Source organism: Rana temporaria, chromosome 8 (assembly GCF_905171775.1).
Source record: "Rana temporaria chromosome 8, aRanTem1.1, whole genome shotgun sequence".
Taxonomy (NCBI): Eukaryota; Metazoa; Chordata; class Amphibia; order Anura; family Ranidae; genus Rana; species Rana temporaria.
In genome coordinates, this window is record NC_053496.1 from 50,682,066 (window position 1) to 50,709,516 (window position 27,451).

At 44.2% G+C, this 27,451-nt stretch overlaps 1 protein-coding gene across 7 annotated transcripts in view; it reads right to left on the reverse strand.

Moving 5' to 3' along the window:
* Nucleotides 1-2,394: 2,394 nt before the first annotated feature.
* The window catches only part of PHC1 (polyhomeotic homolog 1), a 69,585-nt gene continuing 44,528 nt past the window's right edge, over nucleotides 2,395-27,451 (reverse strand). For 3 of the 7 annotated variants that reach the window (XM_040361752.1, XM_040361753.1, XM_040361751.1), the window contains exons 8-15: nucleotides 25,536-26,092; nucleotides 21,505-21,637; nucleotides 21,121-21,308; nucleotides 20,150-20,261; nucleotides 9,925-10,030; nucleotides 8,521-8,695; nucleotides 6,159-6,384; nucleotides 2,395-4,495 (exon numbers count right to left, since the gene is read on the reverse strand). In XM_040361752.1, the coding sequence (XP_040217686.1) occupies nucleotides 4,341-4,495; nucleotides 6,159-6,384; nucleotides 8,521-8,695; nucleotides 9,925-10,030; nucleotides 20,150-20,261; nucleotides 21,121-21,308; nucleotides 21,505-21,637; nucleotides 25,536-26,092 (1,652 nt within the window). In that variant the 3' untranslated portion in view covers nucleotides 2,395-4,340. The remainder of the gene's footprint in view (nucleotides 4,496-6,158; nucleotides 6,385-8,520; nucleotides 8,696-9,924; nucleotides 10,031-20,149; nucleotides 20,262-21,120; nucleotides 21,309-21,504; nucleotides 21,638-25,535; nucleotides 26,093-27,451) is intronic. The other 4 variants (XM_040361757.1, XM_040361756.1, XM_040361755.1 and 1 more) reach the window with 3 other exon arrangements.

Genomic DNA, 27,451 nt, shown 5'->3' on the forward strand with positions numbered 1-27,451 from the left:
CGGTCATAATCTTGATCCATCCTTACTGAGAATTTTCTGACAAGCTCGAGCCTCACAGTCACTCCAAGTAAGCCCGAGTTCACACCAGATGCGGTACAAATTCACTGCAGAATCCGCACCGCATCAAAATCGCAACTTGTTTGTGCGAAATGGTCGCGCAGTGTATGTTAAACGACACCTCGAAAATCGGTTTGCAATTTGCAGAATCGGATTGCATGGATGTGAACACCGATACGATCCGATTCTGGTGCAGATGGACCCATCAACATGGGAACAAGGTGCTCTGGGAGGGGTCTGGATTTTTGAGTGGACCCACACACATTTTTATTTTGGCGCAGGGTTCCCCTTAACCACTAGAATACACTGTGTTATATATACTACACTGACTGAATGAGTATACACTGAATATATAGTCTACGCTAAATGCACAATATCTCTCTCTCTCTCTCGATCTATCTATCTCAAACACACTGCCTACACTAACTGAATATAGAGTCTACACTGAATTTCTAGTCTACGCTAAATGCAGAGTGTATATTATATACACACACACACACACACACACACTAGACTGATATATATACCCTGCCTTTGGCCAATTACGGCTCTCTCAGCAGAGTGCACTGTGATTGGCCAAAGCATGCAGGTCAGGTGCATGCTTTGGCCAATCATCATACAGCAATGCTGTATGCAGTGCAATATGGGGCGTTAAGCGGCGCTCGAATTTCCCACGAACGCCCCATATTTTCGGTTAGTTTTAGAACACCCGATGTTCGAGTCGAACTTACCTACTGACCACCAACATTCCCCAGGGCCCGCCCACCGAGTCCTTCAGTGCAACCACTTTTATTTAACACTCTTACAACTTAATATATGGCTATGAAAAGTGTATCCCAGGTTCAGTCACCAGTGTGTTTAAAATTTAACAGTAAGAAATTATATATTGTGGCCAAAAAATATGAAGTCTGCCACCATGACAAGGTAGACTCTAGAGCAGGACCCAACACTAAGACCCCTTTCACACGCTTTTCAGGCGCTATTTTTAGTGCTAAAAAGCCTCTCGGGTGTAAAGGCAGAGTGCTTTCACACTGGGGCGGTGCGCTTGCAGGACACAAAAAAAAGTCCTGCAAGCAGCTTCTTTGGGGCGGTGTATACACCACTCCTGCCATTGAAATCAATGGGCAGCGCTGCCAAGTGCTTTGGCAGCGGTGCTTTTAATTCCTTGTTAACCCCTTCTGTGTGGTTAAAAGCACCCCGCTGGGACCTGTCACCTGATCAACACCATGGTACAGGCCAATTTAGGGCAGAATATTTATTTTGGAAAAGTTTTTTGTTACATAAAACTAGATTTACTAAAACTGGAGCACAGAGAAGCTGTGCATAGTAATCAAACAGCATCTAACTTCAGCTTGTTTAGTTAAGCTTTGACAATAAAACTTAGAAGCCGATTGATTTCTATGCATCAGATTTTGTGGGTACCAGTTTTAGTAAATCTCTCCCTAAGGCCGGCCATAGATGATGTGATTTCCAGGAAAGATAATCGCTTGAGTCCCTCTTGTTCTATGTTCTCCCGGTGGGGATCCGTCCCTGTCAGGAAAACATAGTGATTATTTCTGTGGGTATAGTCGTTGGCAATCATCACACGTAAAGATCCGACATGCTGGTCGTACCCAAGTTGATCAATGAATAGACTTGGGTACAATCAGCCTGCCCAAAGCTGGTTTGAATCGCCACCAGTCCCTGCTGAACTGCTAGAGATTTGAACCATCTATGGCCACTATAAAGGAGAAGTACAGCCAAAGCTTGTTTGGGTCACAGGAGTGCAGTCAGTCTGTTCTGCACTCCTTTGACCCATTTTCAGAAGACAGTGAGCTGAAGCCCGTTGTCAGCTGATGCCACAAAGCCGGTCCAGGCTCAGGAAAGATTGCGATCATATGGCCAGGATCATGCCTGGACTGGAACCAAGCTCAGCCTCTCAGCGAGCCACTGAGAGGCTGAGCCGGATGCTCCCACCCCCTCCACAGACCAACTCTCCAGTGAGCGCAGGGGGGCAGAGCAGAGAGATGGTGACTGACAGTCACCGGCTCTCTGCCAATGGAGCTCTGGGAACCGAGCGATTGGCGGCATTTCATCGCTCAGTACTAAGTGTTAGAGCCAGCGGGGGACCGATGCTGCATCCACCTAGATAAGTAGAATTCTTAAATAAACATAAATACGATACTTCTCTTTTAAGTATCCAATGGATTCCTGAATACCTACTACATAGTTTGTGCAGAAAATGTTCTGTATACATAAACACACACCACCAGCAAATAACAATATGGTGAAATACAAAATGAAGTGTTGGGAACGAGGGGGGGGGGGGTAAGGACAATTATCCACATATCACCAAGATCCAAAGCAATGATTTTTTTATTCCATTGTCTTCAAGTGCTGACAAAATGTAACAAAACAAAAAAGGGACACATTCCACTTCCCTCTCACCGCTGCTATATCAGCTGGCCAACAGTTACAGCATCCTAAAATCAGTGATAGGCTGCAGAATGAGCTCTTACATAAAAACCTACAGGGAAAAAAATATATATATATATATTTATATATGTAAGAAAACAAGAGGAAGAAAATACAAAAAGCGGGAAAAGGAAGCCAGTACTGCAAGAATGGTCACAAAACAATGGAGTATTCAAACAAGAATAAAAGAAGCTATAAAAACATAATATACAGACCAGACTGTGGTTTTTGTATTGGGCTGATGTCCAGCAACACACTGTGCTGTGCTTATTAGTGTGCTGGAGTGAAGTGTAGGGGGCACCCATACAGAGGGCACATGGCTGGCCTGCCATTAGTACCAATATTTTGGGGCTGAATAAGTTTTTAGTCTTCCAATTTAGAAGGATATAGTAAACTGGCAGTATGCCGTCTCATCATTACTGGTTCAGGTCTCAAAAAGGCTGGGGCACGTCTAGGCAATGCTCATGTGACCCTGTGTGGGACAGGACCCCGTATGCCAACATGTCATATTTGGACGTTCGTAGGCCACGGTTTGTGGAGAATATGCATCATATTCATTAATCCGAGGGCCACAAAAACAATTCTGGGCCCCTTTGTAGATATTCTGACCAACTCGCTGATTTTGCTTATGTCCATCCAAAACTGATATTTTAATCATGGGTGGGCGACAGTCGCTATTTTTTCAGTGACTAGATCTCTTCCTAGCCGTTATTAAATCAGACCCCCCCATGGGCCTCACCCCTGCTGCAAAATAAATGAAAGCTCCAAAAAACAGCAAAGCACTGAGGGTACCGGAGGAGAGATCTCACTGCTGGAGTGTCTGTGATCCAACCTGCTGGAATCTACCGAAAACACCGTTAGCAAGAAAAATGGCTGCCTCCACTCAGCAGGCACATTTACACGTTAAAGGGCACAAGAGGAGGGTGCTGTGTCAGCGGGTGTGTCTGCAGTACAGCACAAGCAGGGATGTTTCCATTGTGAGATGAGAATCATTAAGGCTCAGATCCCAAATGCTGGTGCACACAGGGGCTCAAGGGGAAAACATTGTAACTGAACAGGGTGCAGCAATAGCCCTGCCACTAGGAGCTTGAACAGGCAGTATTGCATGCTGCAGTGATGTATACGCAAGACGAGCATGTCCAACATACCGAACCATTGCATATATGTGCAACAGACCAGCGTACACTAAGAAGAGGCACAAGGAAATACAGCGTGGACATGTCTGAAGTACCAGTCTCTACAGCAAGCGTGACCAGGGGATCTCACTATATATACATTCAGTCGTATGTAGAAATGTGTGCATATGATACGCAAGTAAAAGAGGCCCCTGTACCTGCACAGACCAGTATATTTACAGTATGCTTTCATCTGTATATAGTCTACAGATTTGCTACATGTACACAAAATTGTTCTTGGTTGCACCCCCTGCATCTACTTGTGTTCCTCCTACTTGCTTAGGCAAGTATTGTCTAATACGTACAAAGCATCAAACTGCACAAGGTTCAGCCCGTAGTTATAGTCTTCACATGTCTGTAGTTTTCCCAATGGCAGGCATGGTTCCTGAATGACCAGATACAAACATACAGAAGATAATAGATATATATTTATAGTAACAATGATTAAATGGTAAAAGAAGAGCTTGGAGCGTAGGGGAGTTTATTAGATGGCGGCTGGTAGTGGAGAAGGCTGCTGTTCCTCTCTCTTGTCAGTTTTGCTGTATGGCTTCCCTACACAGTTTTTCGGAGAAATATCAGGGGGAGAACGGTCCAGGGAGTTGTCCATTGTCTCCTTCAACCCCCCCTTGTGCTTTGTAGGGAAAACACGGTCAGTTAAGTTTCCTTTAACAGGTTGATTTTGGCGCAGATTTTTAAAGCAGGTCCCAGTTTAATATTCAGGGCACTCATAAGGTGTTCTTCCTTAAGCAGTAACAAAGCCTGCCCATCGATCTCTTGGGACCGAAAGTCTTCAGCTAGATCCTGGCATCCTAGGGGACAAAAAAAAAGGGCAAGGTTATCTCAGATTTCACTTTACATTTTCAAATCATAAAGACACTTTTGCCAATCAGAACTTGGCATTCAAAACCTAAAGTGGACTAATGAAAGCAGGCTGCTGATCATTTGTGCATGTTATTCATTTTAGTCCCCTTGCAGACGGGGCGGAGTCCAGCAGCGCATTCCATCTGCTAAGCAGTGGATCTGTCCGCTGATCCCCGCTGAGCAGGCAGATGACAGTTCCGTGTGCGTCTGCTGATACAGAGACGACACAGACACTACAGGGTGGTTGGAGGGAAAGGGACCGCCTGTCTTCCATCCAACTGTCATTCAATCCGACCTGCTGGACAGATGAGGAACAAATCCTCATCCGTCTGTTTTTAGTGGACAGGATCGGATTGGATGTTGGTGGTTGTCAGCAGATCCACCGCTCCATAGACAGCCATAGCTGGACCGATCGGGTCTGCCTGGAAAACGGACAGGCGGACCTATTCGGCGCGCTTGTCTGAAAGGGGCCTTAGAAGAGCAACTCAGAGAGCATATCATCAAGGATACAAAAGAAATAATAATATTCCGTATATATCGGCGTATACCGCGCACTTTTTTGCCCTAAAAATCAGGGCAAAATCGTGGGTGCGCGGTATACGCTGATACCCGCGCCGAGTTTGAATACTGCGCCGACATATACCGAGCTCAGTACACTCGTGTATTGTCGGGCAGTCTCGGCTCCTCCCGCGCTGACGTACAGGACGTCAGCGCGAGAGTAGCCGAAAATTGCCAACAATACACGAGTGTACTGCGCTCTGTATATGTCGGCGCAGTATTCAAACTCAGCGCGGGAAACGAGCAGGGAGGACGCCGCAGAAGGACGCCGGACCCGACAAAGAGGACACCCGAAGCCGCAGACGGACGCCGGACCTGACGAGGCCGCCGCGCAAGACACCAAAACTGTAAGTACAAAAAAAAATTATTTTCCACAGGATTCGGGGCAACTTTAGGGGTGCGCGGTATACACGGGAGCGCGCTATACCGCGATAAATACGGTACCCCTCTCATTACAAGAGCTTTCAAATAGGTCACTGCAGTAGAGGCAATAGTCAAATAATTAGGAAACCTTTAACAGCCAACCCAAAAAGTTTAAAAAATAGTTTTTACCCTTTAGGCTCCTTGCACACTAGTGTTTATCATAAGCTCAAACAAAGGTGGAAAAATACCCTGGATGAAAAATGGAGCTTTTAGAAGCTTACGCATTTTTGCAGTACACAAAGAAAAAAAATTGAAATAAATAAAAAAAAAAAAACAGTTGTTGGGAGCATCTCAATGGAATTTAGGAGCAGCTAAAACATTTAGGAGCATTCAGCGTTTTTTTCTGCTGGAAAAAGACGCTCCAAAAAAAAAAAAAAAATAAATTCTGCTCCTAGACGCTGAAGCTAAAAAAAAAATGCTAATAGCCTAAAGTAGTGTGCATGGACACATAAGATAACCCCATTTCGCTTCTAGGAGCAGAAAATATGCCAATAGCTTCTAGGAGCTTAAAAAAAAAAAACACACTAGTGTGCATGGAGCCTTAGTTGGTCAGCACACCTCCCCCACCCACCTTTATTCTGCAATATTTGTGATGGCTGTCTATATATACCAGATAATGACGTGTCATACCTTGTAAGGAGGAAATGAACTCATACACCTCCTCCACACTCCAACGACTGGGATTGCTGGACAGAAACACTGGATTGATCCCCAGGAGTTCTGAGCTGGAGGGTCCACTTGTTGGGGTACTCCCATCTCTCTCTGCATGGGGTGTCCTACAGGAGGGAGGGGCTGGAGAGGTGGGAGAGAAAGCTTCATCGTAGCTGGAATTGTCAGAACCGCGGCTCGAATCCTCCTGTAAGGAAGGAAAAGTCAGAAGATTGTAGAAACCCAATGAAGCCTGAAATGAATACAGGTTACATGTTAAAGTGAAAATAACCCTTTATCTGCCACCAGCGTAAGGCTAAGCCTGTGGCAATGGTGGCTTTCACACACAATTTGTGGGCACTTCACAGATCACTTCCAGGAGAAAGCCGACAGTCGATTTTGGCAGCTGTAAAGTCGCCTGCTCACTTCCACAGGCATTGGAATATAGGGGCCTAAAATGTCTCATTAAAAAAGAAGGTGCCCAAGCTACATGCTGTCACATAGGGGCTACTAATCCACTATGTGACAGCAATACAGTTATGTGTTTTTTTTTTTTTTTTTTGACATTTTAATTATTTAATGCCCTCCTCCTTGACATGTTGGGCATCTACTCAGCTGTTGGGTAAATACTAAGCCCAATCTTGACTTTTATATTTTATTAATATATTACATTTATGTTTCCTAAAATTAACATTAGTACATTTTATATTATCATGTGACATAAAAAATAAACTATCACAGTTTTGTTCTCCGGGGTCTTTGCTTTCAGAAAATATATAATGTGGGTGTTTTAACTAATCTTCTGGTCTAAAAAAATATGCATTTTAACGTGTGCAAAAAAAAAAAAGCCATTTTGCCTAACATAACAACCTTACAAATACTTGCCAACTACACGGATCAGGATCCTTGAATTTAGCGCTGGCTCTTTACCTCTCAGTTATGGCCACAGGACTTGCATCAGGCAAATGCGCTGATACTCAAAATGTTTTGGCTTGTCCCTCAAAAATCAGTGATTAAAATCAGTGCCCATCAATTAATGCCTTTTTGCTCCAGCTCTGCCATTGGTAATGACACGATAGAACAATGGTGCACGACACGTGGCTCGCTGTGTGTTGGGACGCTACTTGTGGAGCACGATTTTGTAAAGAGGCAGTGGGATGCTGGGCGCTGAAATGCCCAGTCCCAGCCTCCTTGTGTAGACTGAGGACAGTAGAAGTGCAGCATTGGAACGTGTGATCAGACCAGGAGGATTAATTTCACTGCACTGACAATAGAGAGGAGGGGTGTTGGTGTCAAACTTCTGACTCAACACAATGCATCTTGACCATGCAGTCCTCTGGATGTGTTGGAGCCGCACTTGAGGCCCTCTATTAACCACTTCCCTTACATATATGTAAAAATATAAAGATGTTGAAAGAAGATTACTTTGAACCCCCAAACATATACATACACCACATATATATATATATATATATATATATATATATATATATATATATATATATATATATATATATATATATATATATATATATATATATAGATCAGAGGCCCTATAGAATAGAATAAAATGTTGTGTGTTGCAAATTTTTATGTCACATGGTATTTGCACATCAGTTTTTGGAAAAACACATTTTAATGAGTTTTATTGCACACAAACACAATGTAATACCAATTTTTTTGGTAAATATAAAAGATGATGTTATGGCAAGTATATCGATACCAAACATATCATGCTTTAAAAATGCGTACACCCGTGCAATGGCGACAAACTACGGTACTTAACATTCTACATAGGCAACAGGAGGTCTCGTGCTAGAATTATTGTTCTTACTCTGACATTCGTGACGATGCCTCCCAAGTGTGGCGAGATCACTGCTTATGCACATGTCTGCAGGGATTACATATGCATTTGCACACAAGCACGGGGGCAATTCTTTTTTTTATTAATTTATTTTCTCTAAAACTTTTTTTACACTGTCTCTTTAATTTAGGTTTGTATTAACTTTATTGCTATCACAGGAGATAAACAACATCCCTTGTGACAGCATGGTGCATGACAGGTCCTCTTCATGGAGAGATCATGCTCTCTAATAAATCTGTATTTGATTGTTCAGCAAAATATACAATAATGAAGAATATTTTCTAAGAAGGCTCCAATGGTTTCCCTATATACTTCCTGCGCTTTAGAATTCTCAGTCAGAAAAAAATAAAAGAATTCCCACCTCTGGGCTCAGACCCCCAACCCACGATCCCCCTTCCCACAGCTATAGTAACATTTAAAACTTAAAACATGTTTGCCTATTGCTTTTGCACCACAGGAAAGAATACGGGCGCTAGGCACCTCTGTTACCCGCATTCGCTTCCCCTGGATCTTGGCACGTGCAATCTCAGAACTGTTTCTTCGTGGGCCGCGTCTGCGCACTCTCACTCCTCCCATTTCCTGAAGATCCTTCAATGCCTTCCTTTTAAGACGCAACTGGTGACTGCAACTTACATTGTATCTGGAAGGAAAGGAGCTGTAATGACGTCTTGACATGCCACAGCCACATACATTGCTGCTGTTTACATACACAGTGTTAAGATACAGTGTTGCATAACCGCACAATTGCAAGTAGCGCAGTGCTGGAAAAATACCCTGGTCATGAAGGGGGTTAAACCTTCCGGAGTTCAATTGGTTAATATGGGGAAGCCTTCACTTTGGAACACATGAAAGATTACTCTGACCTTCCATTCCCTGCTGGGCTGTACAGTGACTGCGCCACATATTGACACTTCAACAGGTACAGGCAATATAAACAAAAGCGCTACATTGGGACATGCATGTTCACGAAGCACACAAGGATAACTCCATTAAGTTACAAAGTGTTCCAGAGAATAAAGGGTTAGTTTAATTTTACAAAAAAAACTGCTTGTAGATAGAAACAAAACGATTAGCTTTGACCGAAGTGTTACTAAACCCACAACCGTAAAATCAGTGTGCAGTAAAGCATGCTTGTTATACTCACTGTGTAAAAAGACTGTTTGATCCTGTCTTCTCTGTTCCTCCCCTTTTCCCACTGTTACCAATCTATCTCCTGATAAAGCACACGCTCATTTTGGTGTGTATTACTAGTTTATTTTTTTATCTTGGGAGAGTGCATGTGATCAGCACAGGGCCAATCAGCACTGTCCAGACAGAAGGTCAGAGGTTCTGCAGCCTTAAAGGGCAGTTAGTGTAGAGTGAAAACAACTCTTACAAGCTTTAACCAGACACTGATAGAAGTCCCACGACTGCCATATACTGCTGATGAGAAAGGGGTTTTAGTAGTTTATATTTACTAAAACTATTTCATGTCCATGTTCTGTGTATTGTGGGAGACCAGATATAGTGAATGCAGGCTCCTGGGTTTAGCAATACTTTAAATAATGTCCCCGCTATAGGTGTAGGCCATTTATGTACCTCCCAAAGCTGGACTGAAAAACTCCCAAAGATTGCATCTCTCCCTGTCCTGCCTTGTTGCTGGGATGCTGCCAAGACACGCCCAGCTGTTACTGTTCATTATTCTCCAATGCTGCATTAGGGGAGAGAAAGCGCATCTGACAGGGTTTAAATCAGAGAAAGAGCTGCATTATCTGCACAGAACTATGCCTTTTAAACCCCACCAAAACATTTGGAGATATAGAAAAGTCGTCTACATGTCCCAACCCTTATATTTGCAGGATTATGTGTACAAAGCAGCCAAAAATAGTCAATATTAAAATTTACCTCTTGGCACAGGCCATTGAACAGAACCTCTTTGAGCCCCGGAACTGATCTGACGGAGCAAGCTTGCCACAGTATTCACACTTTAATAGTTTAGAGCTACAAGAATCTGCAACACAAAGCATGAATATAATGGGTGTCATAACGAGAGAGAGAGACATATATACAGGCAGAGAAGACTAAACAGTTATCACTGTATCTAATCAATCATCACTGTATTTAATCCCTTCAACACCGGGCTTTTATACCCACCTCAATACCGGGCCCATTCTGGCACTTCTCTCCTACATGTACAAATCATCATTCTTTTGCTAGAAAATTACTCAGAACCCCCAAATGTTATATATGTTTTTTTAGCAGACACCCTAGGGAATAAAATGACGGTCATTGCAATGTTTTATCTTGTAAAAAGGGGAATGAACCGCGCTTAGGACCCTTCTGAAGACGTATCTGAACGAAACGTACGTAAAGCGGATACACGCACACACGCACGCACTTCCGGTTTCCAGCTGGTCGTTGGTGGAACGCACGCCGTTTCCAGGCTATTGCCGACACTTCCTGGTACACGCAGTGCGGCGCTTAGGAGCTATGCTAGCACATGCTAGCCACTCCACCTGCAACTCTTGTTTTTAGTTTTTATCCTACATAGAGTATTTTTCTTGCTCTATTGTTTTTATTTTCCAGTATTTTTACTTTTTACATTTTATACACTGTGCATGCTATTGCTAGTGTTAATAAATTAGCGTTTGATCAAACCTACTACGCTATGCCAGTTTATTTGTTTTGTTGGAGGACTGCGGACCAATAAACATCACCTCCATTCCTGCACCCGGAATTCCACCAATAAGGAGGAAAGGAGACACCAAGGACAACAGAGGAACCGTGGGAGATCCTAGAATCGTTGGAGGCATACTTCTTGCACTGTACCCCTGCAGGGGTTAGTGCCTCTGGTGAGTGGGGACCCAAAGGGGGAGCACCGTGATCACTGCGTGGAATTGTCACCAATGTTCATTTGAGCACTCACCTTTTTAGGTGCACCTTTACAAGCACGGATCCCTTCAATTCTTGGATGGACTTTATTCCTTGTTTATTCATTCAATTTTTATGAAGACTGTCTTCTATATTGCTTCACAGTTTTGGACTATTTGTATTTTTATTTTTATTTTTATTTTTATTTTTATTTTTATTCTTCATTTTTCATTTTGTTTATATATTCAATACCTATGAAGATTGATTGTTCCACTGCACTTTATTAATTGAGTTATTGATTATATTATACCTCCCATATGTTTATGGGTCCTATGAGCATATTGCACCCACTCAGTGGAAACACACACACAGGCTAGCGCATAGCCTATCAGTGTTAGCACAGCTTGGTCTATTTGTATAGTGTATCACCATCTGGTTGAGTTCAGTCTTTATATGCCAGTTTCTGGTCACTGATATTACACTTAGTACCCAGCAGGTCCACACTTGTTGGATTCTACTCATATCTACTTATTCACTTATTCACGCACCTTTCAAGGGTCACTGTTTATTATATTATATTATTTACACAGTTTATAAGTAGGGCAGCGCCACAACCCCATCCTACCTTCCAATGTTTTATCTTGCACGGTATTTGCGCAATCATTTTTCAAACGCCTTTTTTTTTGGAAAAAAATGGTTTCATGAATTAAAAAAACAACAAAACGGTAAAGTTAGCCCAATTTTTTTGTAAAATATGAAAGATTATGTTACGCCGAGTAAATAGATACCTAACATGTCACGCTTTAAAACTGCGCACACTCATGGAATGGCGCCAGATTTCAGTACTTAAAAATCTCCATAGGCGACGCTTTGAAAATGTTTACAGGTTACCAGTTTAGATTTACAGAAGAGATCTAGTGCTAGAATTGTTGCTGGCACACTAACGCATGCGGCGATACCTCACATATGTGGTTTAAGCGGCGTTTACATATGTGGGCGGGACTTGCATGTGCGTTCTATTCTGCGCGTGAGCTACCGGAGACAGGGGCGGTTCAATTTTTTTTTATTATTATTATTTTTTTTTTACACTTAAAAAAAAAAAAAAATAGGATTTTTGTACTCACCCTAAAATCCATTTCTCTGAGTTCAAGGACGGACACAGCAGCATATTGACCTTAGGGTATTATCCTCCTTCTAGGAGATTGACTAGGCAGAAAAACAGCATGTTAAGTGTTAAACACTCCATACAGTACAGTACCTCCCAGGGGGCAGTTCCCCCGGGTACATCCCCCACTCTCTGCTCTGCAGCCTCAGTTCGTAAACAAGCAGTACAAACAAAGGAGGGGTGGGTGCTGTGTCCGTCCATGAACTCAGAGAAATGGATTTTACGGCGAGTACAAAAATCCTATTTTCTCTTCCGTTCATCCACCTTGTAAAACTTTGAGAAGGTGTGGACTGACGACCAAGTCGCTGCCTTACACATCTGTAAAACAGACGCCTGATGGCGGAAAGCCCAAGAGGCACCAATCGCCCTGGTCGAATGCGCCGTATCCGGCACCGCAGTGATAAGAGCTCCCACTAGCGCCCTATCATGTGCCGACCCTGATGCAGAGTCATCCTCACTGTCCGTGTGGACTAGGCCTGCATCCTCTGACACCTCGGAACCAGGGCCGGGAGCAGTAGCTGGGCCCGATTCCGTGTCAGAGGCATCCCCAGAAGGCGGCGGGGGGAGGGGGCGCTTTTTACCCCCCCCCTCTATCCTGGCAACAAACGCCTCTAGGAATGCTGTCATAGCATCCACAGAGGCCGCAGGTACAGGGACACTAAGGGTTAACTCCGGCATGTCTGGTGGAAAAGCATCGGGTTCAGACTCCATGCTGACCCACCCTTTTGCCACCCTTGGAATGCAAGGCAAGACCCACAGGCCACCCTCCCGGCTGCAGCAGAGAACAGGGGACCCCCCAGAGGACTCACCACCCGACCAGGCCTGTACCGCTGCTGTCTGCCCCAGAGCGCTGCTCCATGCTGTACCGTCCCTCAGGAAGTGTGCTGGAGACGTTTGCACCGTTATTTCAGCCACTAGAGGCAAAAACACATTCCAAAATGGCCACTGACATGCAAACAGAGCACGTGGGCTACAAGTAAATGGCAGCCGATCTCATATAAAGGCGCCCGGCGCAGCCAAAATGGCGGCCGCGATTGTAGTAAGAAACACCACACACAGCAGCAAAACACCCGGGACCCCCGGGCAGGCCCCCCCGCATACACGGCAGAAAAACAGCACCCCCGGAAGCAGGCACGGCTCCCAGCCACTGGATGGAGCCCCCCAGGCGGACCCCCCACCTCACGGCCAATCCCACCACCAAGAACGTGGGGAAAGGAGGGAGAGGAAGGGAGAGAGGAAAGCAGGGCGGACCCCCAATCGACCTCCCCAGGATTGCCCAGCCGCACCACCCTGCCAAAGCAAGGGGACTGCTACTTACCCGTCCTGCGACCACCGGCTGAAGGCATCCCGGACAGAACCAACGTCCGCGCAGTTACGGCATGGTTGTCGGCCTGGCACACTGTGACACGGACATAGAGCCTGGTCATATGTGTACCCTGGAGCGTATAGCTCACCGGCCACCCCTGGAGCAATGGGGCATGTCGTGGACGGCCCAGCGCGTAATTAAAAGGCTGGCACACGCTCGATGGCCGAACTGGGGGGACTACAAGGATCGAGGATCCAGCCTGTCACCCAGTCGGCAGTTGATTGTAGATCTCAGGATCCAAAAATGCAGGAAAGCTAATAAGAAAAGCAAGAAAATTGCAAAAAAATCCCCAGAGCACATGGACCCAGAGGAGCCATGTCATTCTCCTTTGCTAGGCAGAAAAAAACTGAGGCTGCAGAGCAGAGAGTGGGGGATGTACCCGGGGGAACCGCCCCCTGGGAGGTACTGTACTGTGTGGAGTGTTTAACACTTAACATGCTGTTTTTCTGCCAATCTCCTAGAAGGAGGATAATACCCTTAGGTCAATATGCTGCTGTGTCCGTCCATGAACGGAAGAGAAAAAATGTTTTTATCACGTTTATTCCTATTACAGGGAATGTAAACATCCCTTGTAATAGGAATAGTGTGCGACAGGTCCTCTTTATGGAGAGATGCGGGCCCCCGATGGCACCGGAGAGCCCGGAGAAGCACCGGATGGCGGCGGGAGGGATGTCCCCTCCTGCTGCCTATAAAAACAATTAAGCGGCGGTACTGCCGATATGATAGTTCTTATCGTGCACAGAATCGCCGGCACGAAAGAATATCTGAATGAGGCCTCTAGCTGCAGGCATCATTCTGATATCACTGCACAAAGCTGAGGGAAATCCCCTCTGTGGACGTCATATGACTATGGGCCGGTAGTGAGGTGGTTAAATGTCCTCTCTTTGTTAAAGTGAAACTTTAGTCTGAAAAATAAGTCCTGATGCATCACTTCAGGCTTGACTCCGATTTCAGAATAAAGTATATTTATATTTGAAAATGTTACAAAATTTAAAGCACCCCACCATCCCCCTGTGCCTGAGCGCAGTGGCAAATGCACACATAGGTCACGCCCACTACACATGTGAGGTATTTCCGTGAACATTATAGTGAGAGCAATAATTCTAGCTCTAGACCCCCTCTCCAATCAAAACTGGTAACTAGTAAAAACATTTTTGAAGTATCGGACATTTCTAGGTACTGTAGTTTGGCGCCATTCCACAAGCATGCGCAATTTTAAAGCATGACATGTTGGGTATCTATTTACTTGGCGTAACATCTTTCAGATTTTTTTTAAATCAGGTTATATATAGTATTTTAATATAAATATATATAAGTGTATTTTATCCAAAAAAAACTACGTCGAAAAATCACTAAAAAAATACAGTGACAAACAATCACAACGACCACCATTTTATTCTCTAGGACAGTGTTTCCCAACTCCAGTCCTCAAGGCACACCAACAGGTCATGTTTTCAGGCTTTCCATTATTTTGCACAGGTGATTTGATCAGTTTCACTGCTTTAGTAATTACCACAGCCGTTTCATCTGAGGGAAATCCTGAAAACATGACCTGTTGGTGTGCCTTGAGGACTGGAGTTGGGAAACACTGCTCTAGGGCCTCTGCAAAAAAAAAATGGAACTTTCTTTTGGTGGTATTTGATCACCTTTTTGCTAAAATAAATCTCCCCCAAAAATATATAAAAAAAAAATTTTTTTTCCTCAGTTTAAGCCGATACGTATTCTTCTACCTATTTTTGGTAAGGAAAAAAAAAAATCGCAATAAGCGTTTATCAATTGGTTTGCGCAAAATGTATAGCGTTTACAAAATAGGGGATAGTTTTATTGCATTTTTATTAATATATATATATTTTTTTAATACTAATGGCGGCGATCAGCGATTTTTTTCGTGACTGCGACATTATGGCAGACACATCGGACAATTTTGACACATTTTCGGGACAATTGGCATTTTCACAGCAAAAAGTGCTATAAAAATGCATTTACTGTGAAAATGACAATTACAGTTTGGGAAGTAACCACTAGGGGGCGATGAAGGGGTTAAGTGTGACCTCATATGTGTTTCTAACTGTAGGGCGGCGGGGGTGAACGTGTGACGTCATTGATCGCCTTTCCCTATATCAGGGAACAGACAATCAATGACAGTGCCACTGTGAAGAACGGGGAAGGTGTCTTTACACACACACCTCTCCCCGTTCTTCAGCTCCGGTGACAGATCGCGGGACACCAGCGGCGATCGGGTCCGCGGCTCCCGCCTGCACTGCCATGGAGCTTCGGGCCGGCGGCGCGCGACCCCACGGCTGGGCTTAAAGAGGCACGTACAGGTACGTGATTGTGCCCAGCCGTGTCATTCTGCGGACGTATATTGGCGTGAATGGGTCCTTAAGTGGTTAAAGTGGAATAAAACCCTCCTATCCTTTACAGCGAAGGAAGTTGCTTCTGTTTGATCTGCAACTGCCATGGTGCTGCACATGTGATCAGTTATGACACCAGCCATTTGATGGCTTAACAGTTTGGTTGAGAGCACAAGCAAATGTGACAGTTAAGCCTCGTACACACGACCAGTTTCCTCGGCAGAATTCAGCTTCCGACCGAGTTTCTGACTGAATTCTGCCGAGAAACCCGGCCGTGTGTACACTTTCGGCCGAGGAAGCCGACGAGGAGCTCGGCGAGGAAATAGAGAACATGTTCTCTATTTCCTTGTTGTTCTATGGGAGCTCTCGCCCCGCCGAGCTCCTCGGCGGCTTCAGTGCTGAACTGGCCGAGGAACTCGATGTGTTTGGCACGTCGAGTTCCTCGGCCGTGTGTACGAGGCCTTAGCAATTCCGGCATTCCTGGAATGCAACTTTTTGAAACCGTTAAATGGATGGGTTTATTTCCACTTATGATTTACTGCTGTTCAGAGGCTCTGGGCTTCAGCAAAATGGCAGCCTCCGGCAAGAACAACAAAAGCAATGCTGAAGGCAATTTACAGCACACACCAATTTTGGTGGCATAATTATTAATGGGGAATGAATGTTCCTTTCTAAAGAACATTCATTTTTTATCAAGTAGTTTTGGGTAAAGTTCCACTTTAATATGTTTTGCAAAATGTAGGAAAAAAACGTTTTCATAAGAGATTTCCCATGGTGCAAATGGAAATCATCCAATGTATTCACTTAGTATCTTGCATGATTCCCATACACGGGTGTTACGATTTGCTGGACCTACATGAACAAATCTTTGCATGCGTTCCATTATAACCCAAGAACAAACATTTCATATATTGTCCTTAGTGTGGCCATGCAATTTTATTTATTCTGGCCAAATGCATTTTTGCAAATACAGAAAATTTCCTGTCGGTCCTTCCAGAAATCATGCATTGAGACACATAGGAATTCAGGAATTGGGATGTCCAAATGCAGCCCAACGAAGGGGTTGGCAACTGCCACTGACAGACCCAAGAATAAACCAGGAACCGTCTGTAACACAGAAGGACAGACGTCCGAATCTGAACCAGAAGAGGTGAAATCTCCTGCAGGATAGGGGAACCCGGCTAATGACCAAGGGAAGGCTACAGAGGATTAAAGTGATTCTCAGAGCAGGGCAGAAGAGATCACCACCAAGGGGAAGGACTCCTCCCAAAGGGGACACTGAGCCCGCAACAGTAAGCGGGTATGAACCAAACAACCACAAAAACAGGTGAAACTACATGATAAGAAAGATAATAAAAAGAAAAAAAAACCTGGGAAGCTTTGTCACTAGGCTTTAGAACAGCCACAGAAGGTGGACCCAACTCCAGGTGATCAGTACCAGGCCTCTGGATGTACAGTGTTCCCAAGAAGGTGTACCTACACAGGATTCCAGTGTGAGCCACCTGCTTCCAATACAAAAGAATACAGGTTCCTCAAGTGATGATTTCCCCCTGAAATGAAAGAGATGAGGTGAACCCTGTTGCATAAACCTCTCTTCAGAATGGAGGCTACGGGTTTATGGGAATCTGAATGCAATGCAGTTGAAAGTAGCACTCTCTAGCATCGTCCAGCATGGTTACCAGACCATTCACAGAAAACGTTCCCAAACCTTCCTGGAGGTAAAGGTCCTACAGCACCCATAGTAATGTCCAACAGAATCTAGGTCAAAGAACCAACTCACACTGGGATCACTTGAAAAAAAAAACAATGGGTACCAATCGTCCTGAGATACAAGATTCAAGCTCCAAGTATGGTTTCCCTGGGTGGGAGACAGTAACCATCCCATTATGTCCAAAAGAAGGGTCATGCCAGGGACTTCTTGGTCCATAAGGATCATCTGATTGTCTCACTTCCAGGTTCCCAGGAACCAGGGTGTCAGCAAGGCTGAAAGTCAGGATGAAAAGGGGTAATTCCTCAACACCATACAACCCCTTAGAGGTGAAGAAGGGATGGGGAAGGATCCACTGATCCACAGGGTGTGTTGAGGATTTCCCCACCTGATCAAAGCTTAAAAAGAGTTTGGCCCTTCAGAAGAATTTCAGCTGCAAGGGTCGAGAAAGCTGGAAAGTGGAACTAAATCTGCAAGAATTGTGAACAGGCGAGAGTTTTATTGTAGATGAGACATGCTTCGTCTCTTCTGCAATAAATAATAATAATAAAAAAAGAATACCTGTTTGTTCACCGTTTTTTTTTTTTAAATGAACACCAAGCTGCACCTGTGCAGCTCGGAGTACATTCTTGGCATAGTGCCTATGTGCCCAGGGTGCATGCAGGAGTAAAGACATCTCCTGCCAGTCAATCATGATGGCAGAGGACCCAGCACCTTAAACAGCAGACTTAGATGAAAGGCAATACATCCTGCATTAATAAAAGGTTTGAAACAAATCCCTGAATATCCGAGTAAACTGCAGGAGACTGCGGTGACAGAAAAACTGCGTCTCTTGACATAGACTAATCGACTATTGGGACTCTGAATCTGAATGAGCAACAGGGGTGCAAACCTGGTTTGATTTACAGGCTCAAGAGGGTCAGCGACAGACTCCAGTGGAGCGCAATTAGAGCCTCTGCTGGCAGACTGCTCCAGTAATGGTACAAACAGCTAGGAAATCTAAAGTAGACTCCACTGATAAGGACAGATCTTGAGAGTGCAGATTTGCACTTTAAACAAGCTGCTAGCAGCAGGCCTCAATAGGCTTTCAACAAGCTCCTGGCTCTCCTGTAGTCCAAGGGAGGGGGCGAGTACGACACTCCACACCAGGAAGAAAGCCTCACATTACTGTGGTGAGTTACAGACAGAAGAACAGGAAGTGAGGATTTCTCAGAAGAAATAAGGACATTTAAAAGCAAAATGGAAGGATGAGGTAAGTAAATGAGGACTGCACCAAGGTAAAGGAAGCTATTTAGGGGAAAAAAAATTGTACTTTTACAACCCCTTGAAGCCCGGCAATTATGGTGTTTTCCAGACCTGCATACTAAGAGCCCAATGTCTGAAGGTCACATATCAGGCTAGCTCTGCAAGTCTAGGTCAGGTGGGGTCCAGGTATGGCCTATAAAGCTAGTGCAGAGGAAATACTTATCTGGGTAGCTGCTATGAAGTGGGCAGCTAAAGCAGCGGGGTAGAGAGGAATTGTGATTAAAGACATCAAGGGAAAAAAATTCACGAAGAGAAGGCGGCTAGCAAAAAAGACAGCTGAAGAAAGGGCATTCAACTTCTTAAGATACTAGCAAAAAACAAAGGCTTTCTGGATCGAGAAGGGGTTGTAAAGAGACGGGCTTACAATGTTTCTGTTGCTGGAATCCAAACCTCCCAAAGATGGCAACGTAACCCAACTATTCTGTGTCCCTCAATGTGCATGGGAGAAATTAAATTTTTGTTCTTGGGATTAGATACACTGTAAATAGCAAAATGTGTGGCACTAAACAAAAATATAAATGTACATATAAATATGACTGTAAAACAACAAGTCCATGTGTCTTCCAAATATCATTAGTGTAATGCCTTCACTTTAATGTAGTGCTCCTAAACCGCTCTAAAGATGCGGCTTGCAGGACTTCTAAGGATTTTGTATACAGTGGTCATTTTTTGTATTTGTATTTTATAACTATGTGCTTTTTTGTATTATATTGATGATATTAAAACTTTATTTTTAACATACTTCCTTGGCCTTAAAGTCCGACCATCAATATCTACCTGTAGTTATTGTTCTCCTTCCCCCATGCTCTGGTAAGGGTACATCCTTTATTATGGTAATGGTTATCACAAGGTGGATACATTGAATGAACCCCTACTTGACACCCCCCCCCCCCCACTTCTTTTTTTCTTGTATGCCTGGTTTATGTTTTATTTCTCCCAATCTTTGTGGATTGCTCCACACCCTGGCCTCTGAGCCCTTTCACTCAGGCACCATCTTGACCCCCTTCTTAGGTCGGAGGGTAACTGTTGTCCGGCAGTTTATGCCTTTTGAGTATTCTGATGTTGTACTATTTTATGCTTTCTATTCATATCTCCAGTGCAGGATTATTACAGCTGTATTCTTTCTCATATCTTAATAAAATATTGTACCAGAGAAGTCAGCAGCTACAGTATATTTTTTTTCTTTTTTTGGAGAGCTCCTCTTTAACATGCGGTTCCCACAGGCTCTATGGCTGTGATCCTATCAGCCTGGAAGAGTTAAATCTGACTTACCAAATGAGAAGTAATATAGAGCAAGACAAAATGTAACAAGTTAGTACAGGATGACACAACAAAGCCAATGGAATAACAAAGGGAAATACCACTAATAGCTTGGTCTAGTGTGGGCTGAGGGGGAGGACTCTCCGCTGAAAGCAAAGCTGGACCAGTCGCAGGCACCTTCTCAGGGTCCTTTGGTATTTGAGGACTACCCACCTGGAAACAGACAACATGCATGAGCAAAAGCTTTCCTCCATCCAGCAAGCAAATCATTTCTTTGCTCAGTGATATAAAGGCAAGAAGCAAATCGATTCACAGTTACATCTATTGTTATTCCAATACTTTTTCTTAAAAAGATATTTAAAAGAATATTATTTTTTTTGTACTCATCCCCCCCCCCCCCCCCAAGTCGATTTTAGTAGCAGTCTCCTGATCACATTTCTTAATGGGTAATATCTGTGGGAGGAGGCCAACATCAGCCCTTCTATAGATGTTATCCTCACTCTGACTTCTACTACCAGCAGCCCTCAGGAGATGTGTGGATGGTACTGGACATGCATCCATGTGGGAGTGTCCAGCTTTATCCTCCAAAAGCAACAATGATGTGACATTATGTGAAGATGCTGCATAATCATAAAGCTAATGCAGCCTCCTATTCCAGCGGTGGCAGAGGGAAAAGGGGGACAACACTGGGACAATTTGAAAACAAAGCATACACCAGTGTCATTCTGAAACAGAGAACAAAATGCCTGGACATGGAATTTAGCAGGATCAACAGGTATGTTTTACATAAAAGCAAAAGGAAAAAAATAGAAAGCACTTCACTCCCTTAAAGAAAAATTCACCGTGTTTGTTTTATCCCACTATCCTGTTTTATCCCACTATCCCCTCTTATTTTTGCGTTTTGTATTTTTGTATTGTAACTTTTAAACCTTAATAAAAAATTGTTATGTTACTTTTTCATTTTTGCCTGTACAAATGCTTTAATAAACATTTTCAGAATCTGTACACCTATGGTACACAACTCTTCTCAACCAACAGTAGCACATAACTAAGAGAGGTTCTAATAGCTTACAGGAAAGGGTTCCGCTCCCTCTTGGATGACAAAGCCCTCTATGATATGAGTCAGGATCTGTGGCTTCACAATGGCTTGTGGGGGCTTGGAGTCACTGTGCTGACGCGACGTGATCGAAAGGGTGGGCGCACAAGGGGGTGCAGACACAGACAGAGCAGGGGTGACTTGAGAGGCAGCTTCGGGCTTATCTGTGGAGTACAGTGTGCAAATAAAATCAAGCTGTGAATGAAAAACACCAGCATCTTACCTTCTGCCTGCAAATGCAAAATGTGAAAACAAGGAGAGGCTGAAAGAGCTGACAGGACAGATGCGAGTAGAATGTTACCAACTTAAGTGCTGAAAGACATAACAAGTAAAGCAAAGCAGATGATCACATTCACTCACCAGCTGGGGTGCTGCTTTCTTCAACTGTAGGTGGCGTATCTGCTGGGGGAGACGCTTTCACTGGGAGGGTTGGAGACTCTTCCCTGTCCTCCTCTGACTCTGCTTTTCTCTTTCCAGCTGCAGACATCTTGCCCTAAGAGATCAAACAACCATTGTGTGTCTTATTGAATGGTCAGTCCAATCATCAATTCTTTTTTCCCCCTCCCTAATAAGAAGCGGTCTTCTGCATTTGTGTTCCCAGCTTTGCCAAACTGTCTCACTGTTCCTGATGAGTTTTTCATTAAAACTCTAATGCTGGAGGGGGATAGAGATGGGATCTATAGAAGAGAGACCTTTGCCCAAAAGATAACAGAAATCAGAGAATAATTTAACCAATTAGCATCCATCAACAAAGTACAAATAGAAACTTATGATCATAGCAATATATGGGCCTTGGGTTTGTGTAATATGTTTAATCTTCATATGAGAGTCTTAGAGATGGTGTCATTCACTGGATAAATTTCCTTCAATCATTGTAAATCAAATATAGAACCATCCCCCCCAAAAAAGGGGATAGTCCAGTAGGAATGGTTATGCACAGTACATACAAAATACACAATGATATAGAAAACGCTTAAAAAGAGAATTATAGGGTTTTGTTTTTTTAACCACATCCCACCCGGCCACTGCATATACACGACCGGGTGGGTGCTTCCTCCTGAGTGGACATTCAGTAACGTCCCTTAGAAGGAGGGGGATCACGTGCGCCCACACAGTGTTGCGATCCTGATGCGCTTGTGTCACCCAGACATGGCACATCTCCGATTGGCAGGAGGGCTCTGTGATTGGCCCTCTTGATCACATGATGGCCGTGTCATTGAAAAAGTGCGAGTGTTGAAAGCTGAAAATTGGTCTCGGAAGGAAGGGGGCGAAAGTGCCCAGTATTGAAGTGGTTAATCATACTTACCTAGCTGGATGCAGCATCCTGTTTCGATGCACTGGGCTTTGGGGGGGGAGTCGACTTTGGCTCTCAGCAGCTCGCCGAGAGGCTGAGCTGGGTGCCGATTCAGGCATGTGGGTGGATCCCAACCATATGGTCGCCTTCCTTCCCCAACCTGGACCGGCTCTGTGAGGTCAGCCGACACTATCTGCTGAAAACGGATCACAGGAGTGCAAAACTAACAGAACTCCTGTGATCCACAAGAGAACTAGAGCCAAACAAGATTTGGCTGTACTTCTCTTTTAACATTTTCCACACACTGGGGGTTATTTACTAAAGGAAAATGCACTTTGCACTACAAGTACAAGTTGGAAGTGCAGTCACTGTAGATCCAAGGGGGACATGCAAGGAAAATAAACAGCATTTTAGCTTGCACTTGATTGGATAATAAAATCAGCAGCGCTTCCCCTCATTTCAGATCTATAGCGACTGCACTTCCAAGTGCGCTTTGCACTTGTAGTGCAAAGTGGATTTGCCCTTCATAAATAACCCCCTATGTGCCCTTAATTTAAGGCAGTGATAGCAGTCCATGTATGAAATCTTATGTGCACGCCATCTTCTGCAGGTATCCCTGAGCACAAGGGGACACACAAAACTTAAAGGGGTTGTAAAGGTAAATGTTTTTTCACCTTAATGTATCCTATGCATTAAGGTGAAAAAACATCCTGTTTTACTTACCTCCCGCGCTCGTCCCCGTCTTCCTCTTCGGTTCCCAGCCTGGCCGTTGATTGGCTAGGTTGGATGGATTGATAGCAGCGCAGCCATTGGCTGGTGCTGCTGTCAATCACATCCGATGACGCAGCGCTCGCATGAAGGTGGAAAGCTCTTGCAAGGAGCCGAGACAGCCACCGAGGGACCCCAGAAGACAGGGTTCGGGGACACTCTGTGCAAAACGAGCTGCACAGTGGAGGCAAGTAGAACATGTTTGCTATTTTACAAACATTTTTTTTCCTTTAGTGTTCCTTTAAAAATATCAAAAAAGAAATGAAAGGGAAGTGCACAATCGTGTGCAGTTAAATACCTTATTAAAAATAAATACTATCAAAGAAAGAGTGCATGCACCCGTGTCAGTTGGGGATGAAACTTTGTGCACAGCCTCATAACCACAAAAAGGATGAACACCAATACCATGGCCAGCCTTCAAGGTCAGTCCTCTCTGGACTTGGCAACCTACTGCTACCTGTCAGAAGGAGTGCATGTCCACCGCTGTCCACATACTGTGGGCTCCGATGTGAATCACTGTACAATGTGCAGGAGTCGTCCTTTTCCCTGGCCTGTCAGCGCTCACAGAGAGGAGTGGTTTTGGAGCTGTCTGCTTCCATGTACCATCGGCAATGGTGTCAGTGTTCATCCTTTTATGATAATGAGGTTGTGTACAAGAGTTTCTTCCCCGGCCGAGTGCAAACTTGATTCTATTAATTGTTAATAAAGGCCCAGATTCATGTACATTTGCGCGATATTTGCGGGAAAGCAGGGCAACGATTTTGCCCTGCGCCCCCGCAAATATTTTGCGCTGCCCTGAATTCACGGAGCAGTAGCTCCGTGAACTGCGAGGGCGCGCCGGCAAATTTGCCCGGCGTAAGCGCGCGCAAGTTAAATGATCCTGCCGGGGGCGGGAATCATTTAAATTAGGCGCGCTCCCGCGCCGAGCGTACAGCGCATGCTCCGTCGGGAAACTTTCCCGACGTGCATTGCGGCAAATGACGTCGCAAGGACGTCATTTGCTTCAAAATGAACGTGAATGGCGTCCAGCGCCATTCACGAAGCACTTACGCAAACGCCGTGAAATTCAAATTTCACGGCGCGGGAAGGCCGGCTATACTTTAGCGCAAGGCTTCCCCTTCTAATAGTAGGGGCAGCCAATGCTAAAGTTGCCGTACGGAAACTCCGTACCTGGCTTGCGCGGGGCCCGCGCAAGTTTGTGAATCAGTTGGTAGTATGCAATTTGCATACTACACGCTGATCACAATGGGAGCGCCCCCTAGCGGCAAGCACAAGAATGCAGCCTAAAATCTGCGAGGCATAAGTGCCTTATGCCGCGCAGATTTTAGGCTGCAGTCGGTGCAACGAGGTTCCTGAATCAGGAGCACTCGTTACACCGGAGCAAGTAAGCAATTGCGCCGTGTAACTTATGGTTACACGGGCGCAATTGCTTCTTAAATCTGGGCCAAAGTGTTTAACTGTGCAAGATGGTGCACTTCCCTGCCTCTTTCTCTTTGACCTCCTACAATATACACAGAAACCTCAATTCTATTTATCAAATCAAAATAGATTTCAGCATTGTTTTGAACAAACTTACATTTTTGACCGTTTTCATACAAATTAAAGTAGTATAGGCAAATCTTATTTATTTTTTTGCATTTTGGATATGCGAGGGAGGGTTATAACCCCTGTAAGGTTTATTTTTTTGTCATCTGTGTCCCATTGGGGAGATTTACCTTCACTTCCTGTCCCATAGCCAAACAAGAAGCGAGAAGAAATCTCTGCAAATTAAGGGAATCTCTTGGGGACCAGAACTAGTGTCCCCATTGAAATATCTCCCCTCTATTACTATACTGGAGACAAAATTTGGGATTTTCCTTTACTTTCCACGATAATGGTAACCGCGACAAATAGAGGGGTGAATCTCCTTAATGGGGGCGCAGAAAGCAATGAAAACTGACAAGTGTTCTAATCCCTCTCCATTCCTTTAGTTACACTTTAAGGTCTCTGTATACATTTTATATAGGGAGTATACTCATTCCTACTGCAATTTCCCTTTGTTGGGTGCATTCATTAGTTGGATTTAAGTAGAGCAACTTACACCTTTCCTAAAGGGGCAGCACTTTGAATCATTTGTGAGTAAAACTCATATCCCACCCAAAGAAAAAACCTTACAATTTTATTTCTCTACTCTCTGTATGGAATCGCTATTTATTAATATAAGGTTTTACAGTGCAACTGATATGGAAGCACGGATGAATGTTTTTAGTTCACTTAAATCAGTCACGAGTGGAATTCACTTTTAAAAGCAACCAAACAAGAAAAGAACACGCATCTTCAGAGCACTCACCTGCAGAACTCCATAGAAGGCAGCTTGGGCTTCCTGTACGGTACCAGACACAGAAGTTGGGACAGGAGCTGGAGAAGGAGGTAATGTCATCTGAGTTAACGTCGACCCCTGTGATGGAACTTGAGGGGCTCCTAAGGCTAGTGCTTGAGGGGGACCCTGCTGTCTGGCACCAACCAGTTGTACTGGAATGTGAGGCTGATTAGGAGGGGGCGTGGGGAGTGGTCTGGCACCCTGAGTTGGTTTGGCTGCTAGGTGCCCTTGAAGATTTAGAGGGGGAACTCCTTTGCCTGGTTGCTTGGGCTGAATGGGCACAGGGGCTTTGGTCGGCAGAGTTGCATCAGGTGTCTGTAACATTGGCTGTACGACAAGGGTCTGTTGTGCAGGAGGCGTCTGTAGATTTTGCTGTGAGGCCGCCTGGGGCTGTTGCTGTGCCAGCTGAAGGTGAGCAGAGGCATGGACAAGCTGGGACTGGCGGTGCTGGTGGATGGCAATTTGTTGCTGGAATACCACCTGTTTTTGCTGTAGGACCGAGTGAGGCTGAATGTGAGTGTACATAGCTGTAGAGCAGAAAATGTAAAAACAATAGGTATAGAATGGTGAGTGAATGGAGAGATAATTGAGGAAGAAGGAAGGAAAAAAACAAACAATTAGTCACAGTTCAATTCTATCAATACAAAACCCAAAGCAAATAATAGGTTCAAGAAATTTTAAAAGGATAAAAAGTAACTCATTATTTGTGTTTATTTATTCAGCAAGAATATTTTAGTTTTGGGTAGATGCAAGCAGGCTGAATAACTCCCGGACTACCCAGTTCCAGCAGGACCTCTCTGCTGGACTTTCATTTATAAAAAATGCAAATTGAGCATCAACTCCCCACCCAATATATAGTAGAGCTTTATCAATCAGAACAATTTACACTTGTCTTCTGAGTGCATGGCAAAAGACAAGTACCAAGAATTCTAAATGGAAAAATCTCACCACTGCCCATTAATAACCATCCATGACAATCAGTCTGTATATGCTTGTTATACTGGCAGTGGAACCTAAGGGGTTAATCCTCTGCATTGTGTAAAAAGGCTGTTTGACCCTGTCTTCTCTGATCCTCCCCTCCTTCCACTGCCCCCAGATAATTTCCTGATAACAGAGTCTATGGAGTCAGGTTGCACATGCCCAGTTTGGTGTGTATTGCTAGATACGTTTTTTTTTTTCTTGAAAGAGTGCATGTGAACAGCACAGGGCCAATCAGCACTATCTAGACAGAGGGTCAGGTGTCTTGCAGTCTCATAGGGAAGTCAGAAATCTCCTCCTACAAGCTTTAACCAGTGCTTGGCAAGACACTGACAGAAGTCACAAGACTGCTATATACTGCCAATGAGAAAAGGTATTTACTTTATATTTACTAAAATAATTGCATTTCCATGTTCTGTGTACTGTGGGAGACCATATATAGTGAATGCAGGGTCCTGGGTTTAGCAACACTTTAACTGCACAGGATCTTAGGTCCACAATGCCATGATCATTGAAAGAACAACATTTATTACCAGCAAATATAAAAAATATTAAGGAATTTTGTCTTTTTCTTATCAGACCTCATATAGTGAAGCTGGGGAAAAACAAAAAGTTTATATTGTCCAAAAGCTAAAAAATATATATATACGTTTTGTCAACACAATGAAACATGATTGGTTGTGATACACAACACAAATAGGCTAATTTAAGCAGGCCTTTGCCCTCTATCACTTACCACCATTCCTTCTTCCCCTTACACAATCGGCTCATAAAATGTTTAGGGTAGAACTATCTGTTCTAAAGGACCTAGACCTGCACTTGTGACTTTCTCTCCTAGGAGAGAATGAAGCCTCCTGAGAAACTGATGTCCCCCATCCCAGGAGGCTCCGGTGTATGTCATGTAATTA